The following is a 26,714-nucleotide window of genomic DNA, read 5'->3' as shown; positions in this document are numbered from 1 at the left end:
CTATGTCACTCTACCCTACAGCACTTCAATTCACTCTGTCACTCTACTTTACGCCACTCCACTCTACATTACTCCACGGCACTCCACACCATTCTATGCCACTCCACTCTATACCACTGTTCTACGCCTGCTGTACAACATGGCTAAAAGACATTGGCAAAGCCAAGAGCTCTCACGTAGACGAGACCTATTGGTGTGTCTCATGCATCTGTCGTTAGTGCCAGAGGCGGGGGATGCTTGTGAACAGCAGCTCACGGTCACACAGCACCTTGACTCACCCTCTCCTCTCTTGTGCTTCACAGCAGCAGGCCGGTGAGCAGCAACAGTGGGCGCCCATGTTCTGCGTCCTGCGCGGGTGCAATCTCTTCTGTTACCGGCGGCAGGACGAGGCAGAGGCCAGGGCTGAGCCTGCGCTCACCATCGCTATCAACAAGGTAGGTGGCCTACTGGTCCGGCCTGGGGTGGCCACCATCTCTCCTATTTCCCCTTGTATGGACAAGGCATCTTTCCCCTTGCCTCTCTCATATGTATTCACCTTCCCAATAATACTGCACAGACAAGGTTTACAGAGTGGCTCTTTTATATGTGTGTGTTATGTGTAGCGTTTATTGGTGCTGTGAAGCAATCTGGCAGGTGCTACACTGCCCTCAGTGCAGGAGGCTGGAGCTTTGTAAATAGCATGCAGCATATTTACTAGTGGCACCTGGTACACTTCAGGGCTCAGGTCTCTACCTGCAGAGAACATTGAGGCCATCTGAACAGAGCCTCATAATGTCTGTACATGTATGTCTGGGAGAGAAGCTGGCATGAGCAACGGGAGACCCCCATCCAAGAACATGCTTTAATTACATAAACATAGGTACATATTTACAAGACCTGCGCACTTTTTTCGACACTCTGACGGTGCAGACTACAGACCCATATCTATGAGGCCACACAAAGTCACTTTTCCTGCCTTTTCATGGCCTTGTAGATATGGAGTAAGGCAAGGCAGAGCAAGTCGATGCATTTCCCTACTCTACGTCAAGGAGGCATTCCATAAGCATTTTCCCACACAACTTCCATGGGGTTTGACGCATTCTCAGATTTACAAAGACTCATAAATTTGGGAAGATGTCAAAATCTTACAGTTCCCCAAGGGAGGCATAATAAGGAAACATATCTTTCTTTGTCCTCGAGTTTTTGTTTTTCTAAGTGTGCTGCATCCTCCAGCACACACAGAAAGAAGAAATTGCTTCCCTGGATTGTTTCTGTGCAAGAAGGTGCCCCTTCCTGCAAGAAAACAATCCTGCTGACAAGGCAGGCACTCTTGCACCATGGTGCAAGGGTGCCCGCATTGGCACTAAGCAGTCAAAAGGGCACAATCACAGGGGTAAAGGACAGGAATGCATCGTATTTCATAAATACAGAGCATTCCTGCCGTTTCCCTGTGGCGCAGGGCAGCTCAGCAACGTCACTTGCAGCTCTGCCCTCCTGCCACCATTTCCGTAAATATGCCAATAATTTATCATTATTGGCATTGAGGCATTTTATTAAGCATTTAGGGCCAGATGTAGGAAACGATTTGCGACTCGCAAACGGCAAAAATTGCCGTTTGCGAGTCGCAAATGTGAGTTTCCTATGCAGAAATGCATTTTGCGAGTCGGGACCGACTCGCAAAATGCATTTCCGACTCGCAAATAGGAAGGGGTGTTCCCTTCCTATTTGCGACTCGCAGTGGGATGCAATTCCATTTGCGACCGCGTACGCGGTTGCAAATGGAGTCGCAGTTACCATCCACTTGAAGTGGATGGTAACCCACTCGCAAATTGGAAGGGGTCCCCATGGGACCCCTTCCACGTTGTGAATGGACCCAAAAATATTTTTTCAGGGCAGGGAGTGGTCCAAGGGACCACTCCCTGCCCTGAAAAAATACCGAAACTAAAGGTTTCGTTTTTTTTTTTAAGTGCAGCTCGTTTTCCTTTAAGGAAAACAGGCTACACTTCAAAAAAAAAAAACTGCTTTATTTAAAGCAGTCACGAACACGGAGGTCTGCTGACGACAGCAGGTCTCCATGTTTGTGAATGCCTATACTCGCTATGGGACCGCAATTTGCGACCCACCTCATGAATATTCATGAGGTGGGTCATTGCGACCCCATAGCGAGTCGCAGTCGGTGTCTGAGACACCGTACTGCATTCCAAATTGCGAGTTGCAATTTGCGAGTCGCTGGGACTCGCAAATTGCAAGTCGCAATTTGGAAGTTTGCTACATCTGGCCCCAAGTCCCTTTTTTTATCTGTAATTGTGTTTGGAATCCGAAAACCGTTTTGTAACATATATAACTCCTATTGCTTTTCAGCTAAGTTCTTGGACCCAAGGCGCCATTTCAAAGCAAGAGGCCTTAGAACCCAGCAGTTCCAAAAGATGGTTTAAAGGGCAGTTGTCTTTAAACAGTTGCTCTGCGTTGCCCTGACTGACCTTTTATCTGATGCTGAAAGGCAGAGCCTTTGCTCTAAAAGACCCCTTTGCTCCCGCCCTTTGCACCTTTACCCGCATCAGCCCCGGGCACCCTCCCCCCGAACACCACCCTGCTGGCATCACAGACAGGCTTGGCCCCTGCGAAAATGTTTGTGAGCACCCATACTTTATATCAATCAACGAGAAATATCAAGAGCGAGGGCAACAAACTGCTTCATATGTCCTGGGTCTACTAAGAAAACAAAAGGCACCAGAGGCTTTTGACCCCAAGAGACCATTTTCTGGAAGTCTCTCCAAGAGAGAGTAACTGTGACATCATCTTCAGAAAAGTACTTCAAAGACACCTCTTTTAAGTCACTGGTTGAATACCCGTGGCAGGAAACCATTCTGGGTAGCTGCTGTGTAATAGAATAGATTAGGCTTAGATCTTTTGACCAATCTGGTACATTGTAAACCTCATGATCAGGTTATGTCTCATCTCTTGAGATGACTGAAGTGCTCTTCCCATGTACTGAGAACAGCAGACTTTGGGAAAATAAAAAACCATAAAGTCTTTGCTGTGACCAGCTTGTCTGTGGGCTCACCCAACTGGGGAATAGGGTGGTCATTGGCTGCTGGCAATTTCATTTAAATCCTAATAGTTCATGCAGAAGTGTAAGTCAGTTTACCAGTGCTTGAGCCCCATCATCATTGTGTGACTGGTGATATACAGGAACAGCCAATCCTTCATGGCCACAGTATCTTGTTGAGCTCCGACTCGTTGCGCTTGTGAACCTTCCCTGCTATTACGCATGTTTTTCAATTCATGGGCAGCCTAGCTTCGGACTGGATCCAGTCAGAGCTGATACTAAAACCATCAGATGTTAGGGCTTGAGGCAATTTCTAGTAGGCCACACTGAGCTCCCAGGTAGCCTTAACTCAATCACATAACTGACATCTGTAATCGATATTAAGACTGTATAAGAATCAGACACTTCATCTACAAACAGCAGAGTAGATTCAGGATCCGAAACCTCTGACCCTCTTTATGACCAGCCAGGGCCGCATTCTAAGCAGGCTGCTCCTTCATTACTGCTGGCTAGCATGACAGTTGTCCCTTCCTATATGCATGAACTGAACAATCATATTCTTCAGTCCACTACATCTTGTGGAGGGGACATCAGGTTCCCTTTACAAATCGCCCTTATCAAAGAAAGGGGGCAACAGATGAAATGTCAATGCAAGGGCTCCAATCATATGCAGTCTAGACCCCCTTCTGAGGCACGTCCTCCTCAGGACCTCTTCCAAAGCACCCATTATGCTCTTTATTTTTTATTAAATCTCTTTACAAACCTATTAGTCTGAGGATAGTAGGACATAGAAAGTTGTAGCTTACCTCACATTTATCATGCACAGCCTTCACAAATGTAGACACGAAGTTGTCTGTCTGGCAGTAATCACCTTCCTGGGAAATCCAACACAACTGAATATTTATGTAAATATTCAGAACAGTGACTTGGCGAATACAGGAACAGTAGTGCTCTTCAAGACCACAGCCTCTGCATATCAGGGTCATGCTCTACAAGAACAGTAATGTATTTGTTACAAGAGGTTGTTAAGAGTTCCAGGAGACCAACAATGGTGTTCCCAACCCTTTCAAAGGAAGCTCCACCACTGGGTCCATTGACTGCCCCTTAACTTCTCACTTTACAGGCTTGTGGCTTTGAAGGCACTACTAAGAAAAACACAATGAGACCATAGAGGAGAATTGAAAATGGCAGAAATGTCTGGTTGAATTTTGAATGCTAAGACTTCTGCTAGATACACCCATCCACCAATATCTTCTATCAGAAAACAAAAGACCAAATTCACTGAGGTACCTAAACACCAATTAATGCTATCAGACACTCTGGGAGCAACAAACACTCCCAGATACCCTCCTGGAAATGCATCCAGGAAGAACATACACCCAGCACTGGCACCATAACCTGACTGTCCTGTCTAAAACAAAAGATAGAGTACAAAGCTTCAAAAGAGTGTGACTGTATTTTGAAGTTTGTGTGTAGCCTAGGTGACATATGTGGAACCACTGATCTGTCACAACCGGCATGCATAAGACCACTAACTCACTGTAACTGACTGGTGGCGTTTCGTGTCCCCATGGAGTAAGGCCGAGTCGCTGACCCTTGCCTGTAAGACTACGACTTCTCAATGGAGTAGCTAGAGATGTGGAGGGCTGTTGTTATCAAGCAAGGCATCAATCAAGTCAGGATGATCGTTTGCTGCAGCATCCAAGAAGTGAAGTAGGAAGCAGATGTGACACGTTTACCTAAGTGGAGGTCACATCTCATACTCTTCTTTCTGCAGGAAACACGAATCCGTGCGACAGACAAAGATCCAAAGATCAAGCACCAAAGCATGTCCATCACCAACCGCTACGGGGGAGACGAGGTGACGCACACCCTGCTTGCGGAAAGCCGCGCCGACATGCAGCGCTGGATGGAGGCCTTCTGGCAGCACTTCTACGACATGAGTGAGTATCAATGGCATGAGTGAGTCCCTAGGAGAAGCCTGTATGGTGTAACTAAGTATGCAGAACATGAGTAAGCTCTATGAGAGGAGTAAGCCTCTACATATAATTGCTACAACTTAAGTACCCGCACAGGAGTAAGCCATTGCACCTTGATTACGTGTTTAGTATGGGTGTACACCCCTAAGGCAAAGCCCAACAACACAGATACCACAGAAGCTATCTCATAGGGTAATCCCTTTGGCTTGAGTAGATCTATTCGGAAGGAGTAAGTACTCATAACATTTACCTGGATTTACATAAGCACTTAGGAGTAAGTAACAGAAAGAGGAGTAGGCTCCTTTGTTTGAGTAGCTATTCAAAACGCAAACTCCGATGGCTTGAGTAAATCATGTATTGAGTAAGAATCTCTAAGGGGGCCAGGATTCACACCCATTGAGCAGGTCAGTGCTTTCACTTGTGGGACTTGCAGCAATGACTGATGTCATGTTCCAAGAAGTGTAAGTTATAAGGAATGAGTGGCCCTGTCCTCCAAGAAGTGAAACTCACACCCAATAAGTGAGACTCTTCTAAGACTCACGCCCAATGTGAGACCCTGTGCTGCAAAGCTGAAGCCTTGCGCTCAAGTTGAAAGCTGGTGTCAGCTGATGACATTTTTACAAGCCCCAGGGCCAATTAGATATACACAGGTGCATGGGCCAGATGTATGAAAATGCAATTTAGCATTTCCTGATAATTGACTCCGTAGAAATCGCCATTTAGGAAATGCAAAATAACATGTATGGAATAACGTATTTCCCAATAGCAATTCCTTCAAAGTATGAATCGCATTAGGGAATCACAATTAGGGAAATTCCATGGCATTTGTTCCAATAGGTTGATTTTGCATTTCCAAAATAGTGATTTCCTTATCAGAAATGGGTATTTTGGAATGCAAAACCAAGGATTGCTATGGGCAAAAGGACCCTGTGATGCACCCTAAAAAAGTGGTGCATATGTAAATTCCACATATGCCCTTAAGGACATGTGTGTGCTCTATTGCACTTAAAAAAACTGTTTTGGGTGTTTTTCTTTAAATTGCACATGGTTACCTTCAACTTGGAGTAGATGGTAATTCTATTTCCTAAATTCCCAATTCGTATTTAGCAAATGCTTTGCACATTTGCATAGGAATCGCAAATAGGTAATCCCTATCTGTAATTTCCTATTTAGTGGATCGCAAATTGCGATTTTTTACTGAGTAGAAATCACAACTTATGACGGCTTACAGGGCTTTGTACATCTGAAAAGCGCACTTAGCTTTTCTTAAAGTCCCAAAATAGCAATTCAGTCCGTTAAGAAATACTGAATGGCTTTGTACGTCTGGCCCAAAATTTTGAATGCGATTAATACTTCACAGTCTCATGGAGTCTAGTGTCCCTTGTGGGCCAGTTGTTTTTGGAAGCAAGTGGCCAAGGCCAAATAGTTATTCAGCCAGTGGAGGACCTTCAGAGAACATTCTAGATGGGTTCAGTTGCTTGCAGAGCTGGGGAACCCGGACAGACCAGAACGGAATCAGACATATCTTGTTCAAGGTCTCTAGGGGAAAAGTGTAGAACATTCTATACTTCAGAAGTCTTTACAAAATCCTAGATATTTCCAGACACATGTAAAGCCCACCATGGGTAAGTTATTGACCTCAGCTGGATGTAGGCGGTTTGAGGTACAAGATATAGGTCCCCCAGGTGGGAGTCTCCGTGGACGAACTGGAGGGAGTAGGGGCGCACACTTGCCCAATAGTCACCGCTCCAAAGCTGATCATTTGCACCTTCATAGATTCTTCTTGACTCACTCCCAGGACCACTGGATCCCCTCAAACACCATCATCCTGTATTCAGCAATGTCCACTCCTCTGGAGCACAATGGACAGGCATTCTTTCAACATCTCCACTTCCGCCTCGCGGATTCTGTTTTTTTGGGGAGAAGCATATTCCAGATGGTGGGAGGCGGGCCACGAAGAGTTTCACATCTTGGGGACAGCCTAAGTCCTGCACATCACGCTCTAGTTAAATGCAGCTCCAATCAGATGATGAGGTCATTTAGAAACCAGACTATGGGAGACAAAGGATGCTTACCTGTTGTGTCCCTTAGGTGGGAGATTGAAACCAGCATCAGCTGGATATGGACGTTGGAAGATTGGATAGTTAGAAGGGCCCTTTAAGGTCAGGCAGGGATTCCAGACATGAACCATTTGAAGAACATACCTGCACATGTTAACATGCACAGGAACACACACAGATTGGCTCCCTTTTCTCTTCTCTCTGGCTGGTTGTGACTACACTGGACTTTACACAGATGGCTCAGTAGGTCTCACTCTCAGGAGTACAAGAAGTCTGTACCCTAGCCCCCAGACCACCCTACCCCATCCAGGTGATCACGCGTGGTCTGCAGGCACACGTCTGGTGCCCGTCAAACAAGCTGAACTTTGTATTCTCCTGGTGATCCCTTAGAACTGGCACTTGGTGGCTTTGGAGTTTCATAGTCCACGAGCTGTGAATGTCATAAACAAGGAAATTTACTGAGAGTAAAGAACAAATATGCAGAATGGTGCAACACTGAAAGGGAGATCAGGAATGTTTCTACGGATCGATTGATACACAAGCCAGGGGAAGGGATACATGGCTGTATTGTGTCAAAATATATCATCCCTTAGTGATATATGTCCCTGCAGTATCTCTCACAGAATCCAGGATCCCGCCTTTTTAGGGTTCTGAACCCAAAACAATGAGGCCAACTTTAAGGGTCTTGCCCAAAAAGGGGGCAATAGAGGGAGATCTTGCTTTGTATGGGGCAGTTGAGATAGATCTTGCTTTGTATGGGGCAGTTGAGGGAGATCTTGCTTTGTATGGGGCAGTTGAGGTAGATCTTGCTTTGTATGGGGCAGTTGAGGGAGATCTTGCTTTGTATGGGGCAGTTGAGGTAGATCTTGCTTTGTATGGGGAAGTTGAGGGAGATCTTGCTTTGTATGGGGCCGTGTAGGGAGATCTTAATTTGCATGGGGCAGTAGAGGGAGATCTTGCTTTGTATAGGGCAGTTGAGGGAGATCTTACTTTGTATGAGGCAGTTGAGAGAGATCCTGCTTTGTATGGGGCAGTTGAGGGAGATTTTGCTTTGTATGGGGCGGTAGAGGTAGATCTTGCTTTGTATGGGGCAGAGAGAGGGATCTTGCTTTGTATGGGGCAGTAGAGGGGGGTCTTGCTTTGTATGGGGCAGTAGAGAGAATTATTTTTTTGTATAGGGCAGTAGAGGGGTTCTTGCTTTGTATGGGGCAGTAGAGGGAGATTTTGTATGGGTCAGTGTAGGGAGATCTTGCCTTTTATGGGTCAGTAGAGGGAGTTATTACTTTGTATGGGGCAGTAGAGGGAGTTATTACTTTGTATGGGGCAGTAGAGGTAGATCTTGCTTTGTATGGGGCAGTTGAGGTAGATCTTACTTTGCATGGGGCAGTTGAGGTAGATCTTACTTTGCATGGGGCGGTTGAGGTAGATCTTACTTTGCATGGGGCAGTAGAGGGAGATCTTGCTTTGTATGGGGCAGTTGAGGGAGATCTTGCTTTGTATGGGGCCGTGTAGGGAGATCTTAATTTGCATGGGGCAGTAGAGGGAGATCTTGCTTTGTATAGGGCAGTTGAGGGAGATCTTACTTTGTATGAGGCAGTTGAGAGAGATCCTGCTTTGTATGGGGCAGTTGAGGGAGATTTTGCTTTGTATGGGGCGGTAGAGGTAGATCTTGCTTTGTATGGGGCAGAGAGAGGGATCTTGCTTTGTATGGGGCAGTAGAGGGGGGTCTTGCTTTGTATGGGGCAGTAGAGATAATTATTTTTTTGTATAGGGCAGTAGAGGGGTTCTTGCTTTGTATGGGGCAGTAGAGGGAGATCTTTGTATGGGGCAGTGTAGGGAGATCTTGCCTTTTATGGGTCAGTAGAGGGAGTTATTACTTTGTATGGGGCAGTAGAGGGAGTTATTACTTTGTATGGGGCAGTAGAGGTAGATCTTGCTTTGTATGGGGCAGTTGAGGTAGATCTTACTTTGCATGGGGCAGTTGAGGTAGATCTTACTTTGCATGGGGCGGTTGAGGTAGATCTTACTTTGCATGGGGCAGTAGAGGGAGATCTTGCTTTGTATGGGGCAGTTGAGGTAGATCTTGCTTTGTATGGGGCAGTTGACGGAGATCTTGCTTTGTATGGGGCAGTTGAGGTAGATCTTGCTTTGTATGGGACAGTTGAGGGAGATCTTGCGTTGTATGGGGCAGTTGATGGAGATCTTGCTTTGTATGGGGCAGTTGAGGTAGATCTTACTTTGCATGGGGCAGTTGAGGGAGATCCTGCTTTGTATGGGGCAGTTGAGGTAGATCTTGCTTTGTATGGGGCAGTTGAGGTAGATCTTGCTTTGTATGGGGCAGTTGAGGGAGATTTTGCTTTGTATGTTGCAGTTGAGGTAGATCTTGCTTTGTATGGGGCAGTTGAGGTAGATCTTGCTTTGTATGGGGCAGTTGAGGTAGATCTTGCTTTGTATGGGGCAGTTGATGTAGATCTTGCATTGTATGGGGCAGTAGAGGTAAATCTTGCTTTGTATGGGGCAGTAGAGGGAGATCTTGCTTTGTCAGCTGAAGCTTTGCTTTCTGGGTATAACACATCTTCTCTTTCTCCTGGACCACAGGCCAGTGGAAGCAGTGTTGCGATGAAGTGATGAAGATCGAAGGCCCATCACCACGGAAGCCCCCGGCCATGCTGTCTAAGCAGGGGTCCTTGTACCACGAGATGGGTAAGCCACTGTCCTCAGAGCATGTCTTCGTGACGAGCTGGTTCTTCTAGGAACATCAGGACAGGCAGGAAGTCCTCTGAGGGTGGAAGGAGCTGTGCTTGACTCCCATGGTGGACATGAGTGGACTGTTGAGTTGATGCGATGGGCGTTGCCATCTGTGATCATGTTACAGACAGCTGGTGTGGATGGGGAGCTCCATGCTGGCTCCGGAGTCCTTGGAGTGCCTGCTGTACCCCATACTCTAGACATGTTTCAGGCATGTAAACAGAGTGGACCCCATGGACATGTAGACCCCTACTTTACCCAGTCTGAACATGGACTGTTGCTGGTATCTGTGAGCATCTGTTGTACTCCATGAATTTCCCCTGGGCACAGTGCCAGTCCCAGGAGTGTGTGGGCACCTGTTGTACATCATCTCTGAACCCTACTGAATGGTGGGTTCCAGTGGTGGTTGGGCATCACCTGCCATAAGCACATGACGATGTGTTATGTCCCATCTCTGGACACTGAGCAGGTCCCTGGACCTTATGAGCACCTGAGGTACCTCTGCTCTATGAATGTTTGTCGTGGGGATTTGTTGAACCTGTATGTCCGTGCTGTAGTTATCTCTACACACAGGAGACAGGATTGGCCTTAGGAACCTGTGGTCCACACCGGTAACCCTTGTTTCCACCTAAAATGTGTTGGACTATGACCTCCCTCAACATGTCACCACCTCAGCCTCACTTATTGAGTTCCGCAGCTCTTTGTATAAGCACCTTAGGACCCCACACCTACACACCTTACCCACGTGCCGGTATACCCTCTAAGATGATTAGTGCACTAAACAAATCAACATAACAGGCCACAAAAATCCAAACTCACCTGCCCTACACTACCCTGTTAACCCTGCACTCCATCTAGCACACACAGCAGGCCGCAAGAACCCACACTCACTAGTCCTACCCTGTTAACCCTTCTCCCCACCTCAAACACACAGCAGATTGCAAGAACCAACACTCACTAGTCCTACCCCGTTAACCCTTCACTCCACCTAGCACACATAGCATGCCGCAAGAACTCACTCTCACTAGTCCTACCCCGTTAACCCTTCTCACCACCTCAAACACACAGCAGGTTGCAAGAACCCACACTCACTAGTCCTACCCCGTTAACCCTTCTCTCCACCTCAAACACACAGCAGGCCACAAGAACCCACACTCACTAGTCCTTCCCCGTTAACCCTTCTCTTCATTTAGCACACACAGCAGGCCACAAGAACCCACACTCACTTGTACTACCCAGTTAACCCTTCTCTCCACCATAAACATGCAGCCAGTTGCAAGAACCAACGCTCACTAGCCCTACCCCACTAACCTTTTTCTCCACCTCAAACACACAGCAGGCCGCAAGAACCCAGGCTCACTAGCCCTACCCCGTTAACCCTTCTCTCCACCTCAAACACACAGCAGGCCCAAAGAACCCACACTCACTAGTCCTACCCCGTTAACCATTCTCTCCACCTAGCACACAGAGCAGGCCGCAAGAACCCACACTCACTAGTCCTACCCTGTTAACCTTTCTCTCTACCTGGGACACACTGCAGGCCGCAAGAACCCAAACTCACTAGTCCTACCCCATTAACCCTTCTCTCCACTTCAAACACACAGCAGACCGCAAGAACCCACACTCACTAGTCCTACCCCGTTAACCCTTCTCTCCACCTAGCACACACAGCAGGCCACAAGAACCCACACTCACTAGTCCTACCTCCTTAACCCTTCTCTCCACCTAGCACACACAAGAGGCCGCAAGAACCAGCACTCACTAGTCCTACCCCATTAACCCTTCTCTCCACCTCAAACACACAGCAGACCGCAAGAACCCACACTCACTAGTCCCACCCCGTTAACCCTTCTCTCCACCTAGCACACACAGCAGGCCGCAAGAACCCACACTCACTAGTCCTACCTCCTTAACCCTTCTCTCCACCTAGCACACACAGCATGCCGCAAGAACCCACACTCACTAGTCCTACCTCCTTAACCCTTCTCTCCACCTAGCACACACAAGAGGCAGCAAGAACCCACACTCACTAGTCCTACCCCATTAACCCTTCTCTCCACCTCAAACACACAGCAGACCGCAAGAACCCACACTCACTAGTCCCACCCCGTTAACCCTTCTCTCCACCTAGCACACACAGCAGGCCGCAAGAACCCACACTCACTAGTCCTACCTCCTTAACCCTTCTCTCCACCTAGCACACACAAGAGGCCGCAAGAACCCACACTCACTAGTCCTACCTCGTTAACCCTTCTCTCCACCTCAAACACACAGCAGGTTGCAAGAATGCACACTCACTAGTCCTACCTCGTTAACCATTCTCTCCACCTAGCACTCACAGCAGGCCGCAATAACCCACGCTCACTAGTCCTACCCTGTTAACCCTTCTCTCTACCTAGGACACACAGCAGGCCGCAAGAACCCACACTCACTAGTCCTACCCCATTAACCCTTCTCTCCACCTCAAACACACAGCAGGCCGCAAGAACCCACACTCACTAGTCCTTCCCCGTTAACCCTTCTCCCCACCTAGCACACACAGCAGGCCGCAAGAACCCACACTCACTACTCCTACCTCGTTAACCCTTCTCTCCACCTAGCTCACATAGCAGGCCGCAAGAACCCACACTCACTAGTCCTACCCCGTTAACCCTTCTCTCCACCTCAAACACACAGCAGGCCGCAAGAACCCACACTCGCTAGTCCTACCCCGTTAACCCTTCTCTCCACCTAGCACACACAGCAGGCCGCAAGAACCCACACTCACTAGTCCTACCTCGTTAACCCTTCTCTCCACCTAGCACACACAGGAGGCCGCAAGAACCCACACTCACTAGTCCTACCCCGTTAACCCTTCCCTCCACCTCAAACACACAGCAGGCCGCAAGAATCCACACTCACTAGTCCTACCCCGTTAACCCTTCTCTCCTCCTAGCACACACAGGAGGCTGCAAGAACCCACACTCACTAGTCCTACCTCGTTAACCCTTCTCTCCACCTAGCACACACAGGAGGCCGCAAGAACCCACACTCACTAGTCCTACCCCGTTAACCCTTCTCTCCACCTCAAACACACAGCAGACCGCCAGAACCCACACTCACTAGTCCTACCTCGTCTCCACCTCAAACACACAGCAGGTTGCAAGAACCAATCCTCACATGCCCAGTCTCAGTAACCCTTGTCTCTGAAAGTGTTTGGAAGTGCTTGTGATTGTAAATGTTTCTAATCTGTAGAGGTAGGTTGTTCTACATGCTTGAGTGCCAGATAAGAAAAGGAGCATCATAATTTAGACCGATGGATTCTGGGGACCAAACGTGGTGAGCATCCTTAGATCTGAAGGAGCCGGAAGGGTTATAATCCCTGGTGTGTTATCTCAAAACAAGGGGGCCCTTGTTGGCTCACACCTTGAGACAGACACGAAGCGTCTTAGAATGATCCATTTCCTAACCATACCAGTGAAACTTTAGAGTCTAGACCCATGTGGACAGGTAAATGCTGAGGTTTCTGCATAGAATGAGGCATACAGAATGAACAAGGACGTGGTATGTTCTAGCTTTGAGGTTAGAGGGCTTGTGTGAATTTTCTCTGTTAGAAACTTTGCAACTGGGAAGGATTTTTCTCCGCAAGCACAAAGTCAGGTAACAGGCTCGTGCAAGCGTGGATAGATGTGTTTTGAAATGAAGGGCGGAATGTGGACCAGGACAGCCTGGTTTTCGACCATCTTGAAGCACGTAGACCGCTCTGCTGTCAGGGCTGGATTGTCTGCATATGTGGGCGGGGAGGGCTGTAAGCTCAGCTCTCGTGCTGTTAGACCTCTAGCCAGCATTTGACCCAGTGTCACATTCCAACATGTCAACTAGACTGCAGGAGACTGGACCAGTGGCAGGGAGTGTCACTTGTGCAAGGCCTGCCAAGTGGTCTCCTCCATCTGCCTACATTTCTGTCAGAATTTAAGTCAGTAATCAGTGTGTGCCTCTGGGTCTGCCTTAAGTCCAACCCTCTGCAATATCTACATTCGTCCATTGGCTCAATTAGTTAGATCTTTTGGCCTCAGCTGTAAGACCTTTGCAGGCAATACACAACTGACCATCGCCATGGACAGGTTGGGTGCAGCCCCCTGTGACTCCGCAACAGAGCATGTCGGCCGCTTCATCTTGGCTTCAAGAAAACACACTGAAGTTTAGCTCTGACAAAACTGAGGTACTTTGGATGTAGATCACTTTCAACTTGTTTGGAGACAGAACACTCCCTAGAAGACCAGGCTAACCATTTCGCTTCCAAGAGCTTTCCCAGAATTCCCCATTGAGTCATGGCCCAGGCACTATCTTAAGCTGCTTGGATTACTGCAACCCCTTCTTGCTGGGTTTGTCTGTGAGACTCACAGGAAGGTTGCAGAAGATACAAAATCTGACAGTATAATCGGTGTCGGGCCTTCCACGCTGTGTCTTCGGCCTCTGCGGCTCCTAGGAGCCTACCCTGGCTTCCAGCGCATAAGAGAATTATCTTTAAATCCCTTTGCCATGTTTTTAGAGCTCTACACCGGAAAGGCCCCTCTTACCCTACGAACTAAGAGGCATATTTACATGCCCCTAGCGCCTCCTTCCGCCTCCCTAGCGGCACTTTTATTTACACTATGGCAGCGTTAAGGAGGCCTTTCTCCCGTGCTTTATTTACAGAGTGGCGCAATACTTGCACTGCGCCACTTTGCAAACCCTTGTGCCACATTATGCCTGCATCAGGTATAATGTATGCAAAGCGGTCATTCCAGGGAGGCGTGAAAAAATGGTGCAGTGAAATTTACAACATCGGGACCGATGCGCCACTTTCTTGTAAATGTAACACGTATCTGCTGATTGCCCCCTTTGTTCCACAGAAGCTGGACTCCTTACTTTTCTGAGATTTAAACAGGTCTGCGGCAGGGCCAGGGATCTCTCAGTGGCACAAGCCAAAACTCTTGTTCTCTCTCTCGCTCTTTGCAAAGCTCAGGATTTGCTGCTGTTCAGGAACGCGGCAGTCATGGCTGTGAAGCGCCTCACTCTTGTTCCCTTCATTCCTGGTTCGCAGCTCCCTCAGCGCCAGGATACCTTTTACTAGGTGTTTGTCCTGGTTACTGTTGACACCAACTGCACCAAGAGTACCAGTTAGGGGGAGGAGGGTCAGGAAATAAAGATATCTGTTTTCTCAGAATTTAACTTCCAGTGACTGGCGACCATCCATGAAGAATTTTCTCTAAGACAATTGCTGAGTCTAGGTAACTGGTCCGAAATGAAAGCTTAACTATTCTAAGACTGATTTTAGTGTCATCTGCATTGGTCCAAACTTATCAACAGCGCACAATCTCCGAAGAATCCGATAAATTGTTATGTGATCAAAAGTGCTTCGTGGATGGTTTGTAGGGAAAATACAGATGGCGGCTGCAAAATACAGAGCACCATCTGTCTGTCACAAGGGGGACCTGGGTTGTGGAACAGTACTTGAGGAGTGTTTGAATGAAAAATGTATCCGAGTGGAGAGAAGCCTGTGCTTTTAAGCCTTCCCCCTGTACTCCTCCACCAAGTTTGTCTCCACAGCCCTCCATAGCGCCTCCTGCTCAGTTCACTGATAGCTCATGGGTTCTCTTCTTGGGCAAGCTCTGGTGCGGTGGAAACCTTAAATCAGGGAATCTCTGGCTCAGTGTGTGGTAGCCACCAGCACTTGACTCTAAACCCCAATCCTGACCGTGACCATTGTTGACTGTTGCCTCCGGAGTCCCTGGACCTTTCTCAGTTTCCTGCACAATATTCTCGAGTAGGTGCCCGATTGATAGAAAGATGAAGAACAGTAATCTTGTTTGGATGTATTAGGAATGTTTGAGTTCTTCAGCAGTGAGTATTTGTGGCTCGTGGCTCCTCGATACGCTCTGTGTCCATACTTGAATGTGTACACGAGGCATGAGTCTACCTCCTCCTGTGGGTCGAGAAGGTCAGACACAACTACGAGAAGGCAATGTGCTCTGAGTTTGAGGGGAGATGGTCAGGCATTAAGGGCCTCATTACAACCCTGGCGGTCAAAGACCGCCAGGGCTGTTTTGGCGATTGTACCGCCAACAGGCTGGCGGTACAATATTGCCTATTATGACCGCGGCGGAAGCGCTGCGGTCGCACCGCCGGGACCGGCGGTTTACCGCCATGGTTGTCCTGGCGGTTTTAATCCTCCAGGGCAGCGCTGCCCAGGGGATTACGAGTCCCCTTCCCGCCAGTCTGTCCATGGCGGATGAGGATTTTACGTCCCATGGTTGTGACACTCAGGACCTCATTTATGGGACTGTCAGGCAGTGACAGGGAAGGGGAAGAAATGCACTGAATTTAAGGCAATAAGGCACATTCTTGTCCTTTCCCCTGCGCTGGAGCACAATGGGCTGCCTAGGGCCAATGGAAGCACCTTTGCACCAAGGTGCAAGGGCAACGGCGTTGTATGCAGGATTGTTTTTGTGCAGGAAGGAACACCTTCCTGCACAAAAAGTATTCGGTGAGGAATATTCCTATTTCTCCTCGTTACGTCTCCCCTGGGAAGGTGTAAGATTTTGCACATTCCCAGGTTTACACGTTCTTGTGAATCTGGGAATGCATCAAAAACCATGTAAGTTGCATGGGAAGAGCCACTGAATACCCATGGAACACCTTCTCAGGGCAGAGTAACGCAACACAGTGATTTGCTTGGCTTAAAAAATCTGACTTAGAGGTTAGCGTCATGCATGTACCACGTTGCGTGGTGCAAGCATGACGCAAAGCTCTCATAAATATGCCCCTCAGTCTTCAGTAGAGGGTGATTAAGTGAAATCCTTCAATACTTTACTCTTACCCAGAGTGCATCAATCAGTTCTTGGGACCTCAGGTTTCTCTCTCCTGGTGGCAGGTGTGCTGACACTTGTTGCAATCAGTATTCAGTGTGTTCTATTATAGGTAGTAGGGGTTTAAAATAATGTAGGCTTGCATTCATTTAGTGTGCCTGTGTGCGAGCGTCTGCGTGCGCCAGCTCTTAGGTTTTCCTCTGATGATAAATAGCTGATCATTCCTTTCTACTAACTTCAGCTATCAATTGCATGTAGCTCAACTTTTCCTACTTGTGGGTCTATAACATCTCACTGTGTTTATATCTCTCTCTTGTCTGTGTTACCCCTCCTGTCATGTTGCACCCCCTCTTTACTACAATCTCTATTTTTCCTTTTTCCCCCCATTTGATCTCACATTATCCATCTCCTCACTTCATGAACTCTCCCACACAACCCCTATCATCTCTTTTCTGCATCCCCCCCCCTCTGTTTGAGTTTGCTCCTTCTGGCTCGCATTGCCTGTCTCTTCCTACGCTGCCTCAGCTATCTCCGGTCCTTCACTCCCTACCTCTTCCTCCGAAGGCCTGCTGCTTCAGGATAACGCTGTCTCAGCTGAGATTCGGGCTCTGCTCTCATCTTATTACAGCGACAGGTGAAGTAACATTTGTCCGTTTCCTGCTCGTTTATGATGTGGATAGGCGTGTGGTCGGTTTGTGGTGGGTATGACTGTCGGTCGTCGTGAATTCAAGAAGCGGGCTTCTAAACTGGATGAAGGGTGCCAAGTGAGAAACAGAATGTGTAGAGGCTCGGGTGGTGTTAAAAGAATGAAATGAAATTGAGGGGGCATAGGGGAAAGTACAAGTGGTGATGCAAAGATGAGGAAAGACGATGCAGGAATAGGGAACGGCTTCAAAGATCCAGTCGACTCAAGTCATATGAAGAAATATCTCAGTAAAGACTGGAGGGTTCTGTACAAATCCAGACATGTCCAGTTTAAGAGTGATTGGATGTTGCATTCTGTCTTGTTAGTAGGACTAGAGGCAAGAACCTTCTGGTTACACTCTCAAAGAAGATAAAAGGGAGCTGAAATTTAAGAAATAGAAAAAACATGTGTGTAGGTGACCTGAGGAGTGGGCTGATGGTTCAAGAATGGAATTAACATGTTAAGAAGTGACCTGAAGAGTGAGCTAAATGTTCAGAAATGGAATGAGCGTGTGGGTAGATGATGTCCAGAGTGAGCTGTAGGTTGAGGAATGGAATGAACATGTGGATAGGTGATGTCAAGTGTGAGCTGAAGGTTCAGGAATGTAATGAACGTGTGGTTAGGTGACATCAAGAGTGAGCTGAAGGTTCAGGAATGGAATGAACATGTGGGCAGGAGACTTTAAGAGTGGATTGAATGTTCAGAAATGAAATGAACATGTGGGTAGGTGACTAGAAGAGTGGACTGAAGTTTGAGGAATGGAGTGAAGATGTGGGTAGGTGACTTTAAGAGTGAGCTGAAGGTTGAGGAATGGAATGAACATGTGCATAGGTGACTTCAAGAGTGGACTGAAGGATGAGGAATGGAATGAACATGTGGGTAGGTGACTTCAAGAGTGGACTGAAGGTTGAGGAATGGAATTAACGTGTGGGTAGATGACTTCAACAGTGGACTGAAGGTTGAGGAATGGTATCAATGTGTGGGTAGGTGACTTCAAGAGGGGACTGAAGGTTGAGGAATAGAATGAAAATGTGAGTAGGTGACCTGAAGAGTGGACTGAAGGTTGAGGAATAGAATGAACATGTTAGAAAGTGACTTCAAGAGTGGACTGAAGGTTGAGTAATGGAATGAATGTGGTGACTTCAAGAGTGAACTGAATGTTGTGGAAAGGAATGAACATGTGGATAAGTGGCCTGAAGAGTGGACTGAAGTTTGAGGAATGAAATGAACGTGTGGGTAGGTGACTTCAAGAGTGAGCTGAAGTTTGAGGAATGAAATGAACGTGTGGGTAGGTGACTTCAAGAGTGAGCTGAAGGTTGAGGAATGGAATGAACGTGTGGGTAGGTGACTTCAAGAGTGAGCTGAAGGTTGAGGAATGGAATGAACATGTGGGTAGGTGACTTCAAGAGTGAGCTGAAGTTTGAGGAATGAAATGAACGTGTGGGTAGGTGACTTCAAGAGTGAGCTGAAGGTTGAGGAATGGAATGAACGTGTGGGTAGGTGACTTCAAGAGTGAGCTGAAGGTTGAGGAATGGAATGAACATGTGGGTAGGTGACTTCAAGAGTGAGCTGAAGGTTGAGGAATGGAATGAACATGTGGGTAGGTGACCTGAAGAGTAGACTGAAGGTTGAGGAATGAAATGAACATATTTGAAAAAGAGCCACACTTTAGTGGAATAGGTGAAGGGAGGACTAGGCAAGAACTGTGGTGTCTTGTTTCATTCCTGCTGCTTTGCCCCATTGATGAAACACGGGTGACCCTCAATCAGCACTGCTAATCCAGGTGACTTAAACTTAAAAATCCACTTGCTTTCAATAGTGTAGAGAAACCCCCAACCATCTTTGGTGCCATAAGTGGATCCCCTAGACACAAATTCAGAGTTGGTTCTCTTTGCCATTCCATTGTACATAGGTTGTCCACTGTAATGCTACAGTCGGAGGCTGCATCTCTCGTCTACACGACTAGTACTTAGGGAAGTCCCATCTTCAGGACTGGTGCAGGTCTGACAGAGCAGGACACCCACTCACCATTTAAGATGCACAATCCCAATGAAATAGTTATTATGAGAGCTTTGGATAAGGGTCTTGAAAATCTAGTGGTTCAGATAGTTCCCCCTCTGAACACTTCCCATGCTGCTCTCCCCAGTCTGTATCTTAGATCCATTCATGGCTGAATGCATTCATCACAACACACATCCTCTGCCTGAAAGCAACAGGATAGCAAATGGCAGCCATTGCGTGCCACGGATCCATCATCTATTTCCAACTCGACCCATCTTTGGCAGAAGGCTAGGATTATTTTGGGCGCATACTGTATTAATATTTCGGTCCAGTATATCTGAAAGAAAAAACATACTTCTTGTTCTAGAGTTGTGGTTTTCCAAAGGCCATTACAAAAGTAAGTCATACCTCATCCCAAAATTATGAAACAATTGGAGCCTTTGCTGGGAAGCTCAACCCAGGAACCAGATTGCAGGACGTAGGTGATGCAGGACAAGGCTGAAAAGAATGCAAAGATACTATGTGGTGAGAAATGGACCTTCCCACTTCTTCCATTCCAACGCCCTCTCTGTTCTCTCCGTCTCTTTGGCTGCACTTCATGACACCCTGAGCTTAGAACCTCAAAATGTATTCACTAAATATCTCCCTGTTTCATGTAAGGGTATTAAATACAAAAATATAATGTGTGTCAACAGTTGATGGGTCGCACATTGAAATCGCTGACTTTATCTAAGATTGAGAGAAGGGCATATGGTTTCCTGGCAATTGCTCTCTGTTATTTGAAAAGGATAGAAACAGTGGCTGAAGCAGAGGAACAATTATTTTTAAATCTAAAGTATGGCCTTGGGGTGATATCTTGATAAGCAGACTGAGTCTGAAAGTTTGCAAAAAGATTTTATTTTTTTACTACCTTGGCATCAGGGGTTATGCACAGTATTGTCTGCCAGGGGATTAAATCTAAGCCCCCTTTCTTTCCTGAACTGACTTAAATGTATTATTCAAATGATGAATTATTAATATATTCCTGGTTAATTGCATTATTCTTAATTCAAAATTAAGTCAACTGCTATATGGACTAAGAAGGTGCACCTTTGTTTCCAATACATACACTTCTTTGGTGGAATCACCATTACATTCCGTCAGGACTTGTGATGCTGTTACGCTAGTTAGAAAATATCTTTTTATTCCAATTGGTGCTGAATAACCAATGTCTATTCTTTAGAAATTTGTATCTTCTAGTCCCAAACCCAAATCTTGGAAAGATGAGAGCTGATGTAGCTGCATCACATACACAGTGTGACCTGACACCCGGAGATACAGTACTGGACAGGAATAGTCACAAGCTGTGCTAGTAACACCATCTTGCATTATGTTCCACATGCCTTAATCACTACTTTAAGGCACAGAAGGAGAACCGGCAAGGTGAAGAGGCAATCTTTAGTTGTCTATTAGGAAAGAGAGAGGTGGGTGAGTTGTAAGAATTTTCTTGGTGTTTTTGTAATCTTTCCTGTCTCGATTGGGCAAAGACAATATATTTCAACTACAATCTCCTATTTCAATTATTTTAATGTATGTTTACAAATACCTAATGGGAGTTTTGTGGCTGACCTTAGGCTTTGGCCTAAGATACACATGTCTGCTAGCCTTGGGCAGTAGAGAGATGAAGGCCCCCAGGAAGGCACACTGTGTTAAGCACAGTGCCTTGAAAGGTATTCCTGCTCTTATAGGTAACCAAGATACACATTTAGGGGTTGTCAGATAGGATCTCACCTTATGCGGTCTACGGTGAGTCTGACAGCTGTTGTTGCCCAACTGACACTGGCCTTTGAGGGGAAAGTTTTATTAGGTGGTTAATGACAGATCTGTGCCTCAAATAAAACTATTTTTCTAAAAAGAACAGATTTTTACCCTTGTTCACTCATACCTGAAAGTCTGTCTTTCGAAGCCCTTACAACACCGCTCCAAGATGATGCTAACTTTACAGAGGAGTTACATATTATCCAAAAACAGGTTATGTGTCAGTGTTGCATTTTCACCAATTTCTAAGGGGTCTGGGATGAGGGTTTTCAGAGTTTAGAAATAAGGTTAGTTAATTGATGTAGACTAAGGACAGATGTTGTGCTTCAAGCAAAGATGTCTGGATAGTTGTGTGTCTTTACGTTTGTTGTGTACAGTGCAGTAAGACACGAGAAGCACGTTCTTGACAAATGACCTAAACATCATTGTGATCAGATCAGGTTACGTCCAATAGCAGTGTCGACGGTGGGTGAAAAACCGAGGGCAACGGTGTTACTGACATTGTATCAAGAGTCCTGTCCCGCTTCGATCACAGTCAAGAGCCACCTGCTGGTTATTTGCCATCTTGGTGGTGTCAAAGTCCCCTCATGGGAGGCAGTTCTTGGAGATGAGTTTAAGATTTATTTGCATGTGACTTCCAAGGCTGTGGTGCCATAGATGTCTTGACACATAAATAGAGCTGAGGCAGTACTGTCTCCAAAGGTACATGAAAAGACACCTCAATTCTATAAACAAACTTGACTTGCTCTTCAGTGTATCCTCTCCTGTACCATATCGAGCACTCCACTGAGTAATCGCTAGGTCTAGGCTTTCCAAATAACATACCTTTGACCTTTGAGGCAGGATTGCAGGTCCTCTTGAGCAATGAGTCACTTCTACGAGTTCTATATGTAATTGGCTTATTACGTGAGAAGAAATCATGTAGGGGAATCTAAAAGTCATGTATGCAATGAATGTGGAGGTTTCCCTATCCAATTTGGGTACATTAAGATTTTTTTAATTAAAAGTGGAGGCTCGCTTCTTTCACTTGTGTAGTTCTTGTTTGGTGTAATTTGGCAAAATCCATCCAACACTGGCCCATTCTTGTCATCCAGCCATGTTCCTTTAATTCCCAATAGCTGGGTGCTCTGCACAAACATGAAGTGCCATGTAACTTTTGGTGCACTCCCATCTACACACTAAATATTTTGGAGTCACAGAACTTAGCTGGAACACTTATTGAAAATATTGTTTGAGAGCTGTTTAGATACAGCTTGGTCGGGCATCAACAGCCCTAGGTAAGAGTGAGATGGGAGCACCAACAGCACTAGGTAAGAGTGAGATGGGAGCACCAACAGCCTAAGGTATGAGTGGGATGGGAGCATCAACAGCCCAAGGAATAAATGGGATGGGAGCACCACCTGCCCAAGGTATGAGTGGGATGGGAGCACCGCCCGACCAAGGTGTGAGTGAGACAGGAGCACCAACCGCTCAAGGTGTGAGTGGTATGGGAGCACCAACAGCCCAACGTATGAGTGGGATGGGAGCATCAGCAGCCCAAGGTATCAGAGGGATGGGAGCACCAACAGGTGAAGGTATGAGTGGGATGGGAGCACCACCTGCCCAAGGTATGAGTGGGATGGGAGCACCGCCCGACCAAGGTGTGAGTGAGACAGGAGCACCAACCGCTCAAGGTGTGAGTGGTATGGGAGCACCAACAGCCCAACGTATGAGTGGGATGGGAGCATCAGCAGCCCAAGGTATCAGAGGGATGGGAGCACCAACAGGTGAAGGTATGAGTGGGATGGGAGCATCAACAGCACAAGGTATGAGTGGGTTAGGAGCACCAACAGCCCACGGGTTGAGTGGAATGGGAACGACAACAGCCCATGGTATGAGAGAGATGGGAGCACCAACAGCCCAAAGTATGAGTGGGATTGGAACATCAACAGCACAAGGTATGAGTGGGTTGGGAGCTCCAAAAGGTAAAGGTATGAGTGGGATGGGAGCATCAACAGCACAAGGTATGAGTGGGATGGGAGCACCAACAGCCCAAGGGTTGAGTTGGATGGGAATGACAGCAGCCCAAGGTATGAGAGGGATGGGAGCACCAACAGCACAAGGTATGAGTGGGGAGGAGCACCAACAGCCCAAGGTATGAGTGGGATAGGAGCATCAACAGCCCAAGGTGTCAGAGGGATGGGAGCACCAACAGCGCAAGGTGTGATTGGGATGGGAGCATCAACAGCCCAAGGTATGAGTGAGATGGGAGCATCAACAGCCCAAGGTATGAGTGAGATGGGAGCATCAACAGTCCAAGGTATGAGTGGGATGGGAGCACCAACAGCCCAAGGTATGAGTGGGATGGGAGCACCAACAGCCCAAGGTATGAGAGGGATGGGAGGGATGGGAGCACCAAAAGCCCAAGGTATGTGTGGGATGGGAGCACCAACAGCCAAAGGTATGAGAGGGATGGGAGGGATGGGAGCACCAAAAGCCCAAGGTATGAGTGAGATGGGAGCATCAACAGTCCAAGGTATGAGTGGGATGGGAGCACCAACAGCCCAAGGTATGAGTGGGATGGGAGCACCAACAGCCCAAGGTATGAGTGGGATGGGAGCACCAACAGCCCAAGGTATGAGAGGGATGGGAGGGATGGGAGCACCAACAGCCCAAGGTATGAGTGGGATGGGAGCACCAACAGCCAAAGGTATGAGAGGGATGGGAGCATCAACAGCCCATTGCATTAGTGGGATGGGAGCACCAACAGCCCAAGGTATGAGTGAGATGGGAGCACCAACAGCCCAAGGTTTGAGTGGGTCGTTAGTAACACTTCAGGGCACATGCAGTGCCTTCAGTGAGACAGGGTCCATGCTTACTATTGTTGTGGTGTTTGAGCAACAGATGATATAATGTGTTTTTCCTTTCATTCACAGCTATTGATGTGGCAGATGACATTGGAACTGTGACCGACATCCTCGCCAAGAAAATGAAGGAGTTTGAGCTGCAGAGGGGCCTGGAGCCTCCGCCCTGGGTGTCTTTGTACGACTGTCCAGTAAAACCCAGCGCATGCACCGCTCAGCTGACCTCATCGTCTGCCAGCATTGCTTCAGATAGTGACAGCGCGTACAGCGCGAGTCCCTGCATGCGCCGTGCTAGTCCGAGCATAGCTGCGACTGCCAACGGAACTGCCAAGGATGCTGGTTCGGGCAGAAACCCAAAGGAGCAGCCTTGGAGCCGCCCAAGAACGCTCTCCCTGGACGCGAAGCTCACGTCGCTTAAGAACCGTGCCATGAGGGCAGAAGCTAGCCCCCTGAAGCGTGCCGTTGTCATCCCATGCAGCAGTTCCAGCAGCAGTGGGAGCACCACCCCAGATTCCGAGAGCGCCTCTTTCTCACGCCCAGCAGCCGCGCGACAGAGTTTGCGCAAAATAAGAGCCAAACTGGACCCCAGGAACTGGCTGCAAAGCCAGGTGTGAGAGTGCGGAGGAAATGATGGGTGAAGTGAGCAGACGGGCGACGCATCTCCCATTTGGCTGCTAATGGCGTAAATGGACAGCGCTAAGCTCCGCCTATATGTAAGAGGGAGCGTCTCTGAAATATGAGTTGCAAGGGTATATGTGTATTCTGCAACACACCATGACCTCCACTTGTGTTAGAAGAATACACCATGTCCAGTAATATGTGCCTGCACCATCAACTGTCACCTGGCGTGAGCTTGGTGGGCTCTCGAACTGGAGAGAGTCAATATTTGAAGTCACTACAGGGTGCCAACATCAAGCTTGAGGGTCTCTCAGTGCCTTTGTTTCATCTCTGTGCAATCAGGTCACATCACTAAATAGGATAGAGAAGGGCTGAAGTAGCACCTTGGGTGGAAGTGACGTTAAATTAGAGGAAGGCTTCACATGACAGGAAGTGACACCATACAAAAGGAAGTGACATCACACAAGAGGAAATGGCATTTCCAGAGGAAACAAGGGGTATTAGGGGGATGTTTACAATAGACAAAGGTACACTAGCCACAAATAGAAGTAAATGGCACATTCTGGGTGGGGGGAGCGACATGAGCCAGGGTATTAACCAGGACATTGATATAAATGTACAAAACACTCAGCGGCTCCGTATAACCTATGCATTCATCCTGCCATCCTAGGCTCACCCTATACTTTGTGACAGGCCCTGCATATTATAGTTCAGATGTTGCTGTGCATTCAGTGAAAATAATGTTTAATTGCATTTTTATGGCTAATGAGTTTTGCTGATTTTTTTGTCATGCCACCTCAAGGTGCTGAACATGCCACATACACTAGACATCTAAGCCACAACAGCTGGGATTACACTGGTGTTGTGTGCTTGTTGCTCTGGACATCAGTTACATACCTTGAGCTCCACTGCTATGAAAACATGCAGCAGGTCCTAAACGGAACCAGTGACATGAACTTCCTGCTTCAGGGCACCTGGCCTAACAGTCGATAACCACCTGGTCCAGTCACTTGACTCTAACATTTTTAAAACTTTCATCTTAGTTTCATGCAAGTTGTTGAGGCCCCGGCGGGGAACACGGGATGTTCTTTAACTGTACAACCCCATTATTGTGAAACGATACATATATTTATATATAAATAATTTTTAAGCTTGAGGACTGCTGGTCTTATTATCACGTTGGTGCCCATCTGTTTCTGTGTGTTCATTCCTGACAGGAGCCCACATTTCGTGACCACCTGCCCTGGTTGTGAGTGAAAGGATGTGCTCTGGGACAAAGAGCTGCAGGTTGTCTGAAATGATTCATTTACACGCGTCTGAAATGGCTTCTGTCAATAGTTTGGAAGTTGGGGTCCTCTTCCCATCTGTGCTTTCAGAGAAGGATGATTCTGGTTCGAAACAAGGGCTGTACATTTGCCTGGTTGCTTTCTGTGGCAGGAACTTGTGCGTCGTGATGACGTCACCAGCTCTTTCCCAGTGTATCATAAAAGATGCACTGTGTGCATATATGTGTGAGATCGCATTATAGCATCTAATGCACCGGTACTGGTGCTCTCATTCATAGCTCATACTGGCACTGCTGCTCTCATTCATAGCTCATACTGGCACTGCTGCTCTCATTCATAGCTCATGCTGGCACTGCTGCACTCATTCATAACTCATACTGGCACTGCTGCTCTCATCAGCTCATACTGGCACTGCTGCCCTCATTCATAACTCATACTGGCACTGCTGCTCTCATTCATAGCTCATACTGGCACTGCTGCCCTCATTCAGAGCTCATACTGGCACTGCTGCTCTCATTCATAGCTCATACTGGCACTGCTGCTCTCATTCAGAGCTCATACTGGCACTGCTGCTCTCATTCATAGCTCATACCGGCACTGCTGCTCTCATTCATAGCTCATACTGGCACTGCTGCCCTCATTAATAACTCATACTGGCACTGCTGCTCTCATTCATAGCTCATACTGGCACTGCTGCCCTCATTCATAACTCATACTGGCACTGCTGCTCTCATTCAGAGCTCATACTGGCACTGCTGATCTCATTCAGAACTCATACTGGCACTGCTGCCCTCATTCATAACTCATACTGGCACTGCTGCACTCATTCAGAGCTCATA

General features: G+C 47.4%; 1 protein-coding gene across 8 annotated transcripts in view; it reads left to right on the top strand.

Moving 5' to 3' along the window:
• RTKN (rhotekin) overlaps positions 1-25,745 on the top strand; it is a 442,062-nt gene extending 416,317 nt beyond the window's left edge. For 3 of the 8 annotated variants that reach the window (XM_069205617.1, XM_069205607.1, XM_069205635.1), the window contains exons 9-13: positions 303-434; positions 4,806-4,971; positions 9,666-9,770; positions 17,171-17,279; positions 24,044-25,745. In XM_069205617.1, coding sequence (XP_069061718.1) covers positions 303-434; positions 4,806-4,971; positions 9,666-9,770; positions 17,171-17,279; positions 24,044-24,050 — 519 coding nt within the window. In that variant the 3' untranslated portion in view covers positions 24,051-25,745. Of the gene's footprint in view, positions 1-302; positions 435-4,805; positions 4,972-9,665; positions 9,771-17,170; positions 17,284-24,043 lie in introns of those variants that run through there. The other 5 variants (XM_069205591.1, XM_069205546.1, XM_069205599.1 and 2 more) reach the window with 3 other exon arrangements.
• The last annotated feature ends 969 nt before the right edge of the window (positions 25,746-26,714 follow it).

This window comes from Pleurodeles waltl, chromosome 1_1 (assembly GCF_031143425.1).
Source record: "Pleurodeles waltl isolate 20211129_DDA chromosome 1_1, aPleWal1.hap1.20221129, whole genome shotgun sequence".
Classification (NCBI taxonomy): domain Eukaryota; kingdom Metazoa; phylum Chordata; class Amphibia; order Caudata; family Salamandridae; genus Pleurodeles; species Pleurodeles waltl.
The sequence above is the reverse complement of the archived record's forward strand: the minus strand, read 5'-3'. Positions and strand labels throughout refer to the sequence as shown.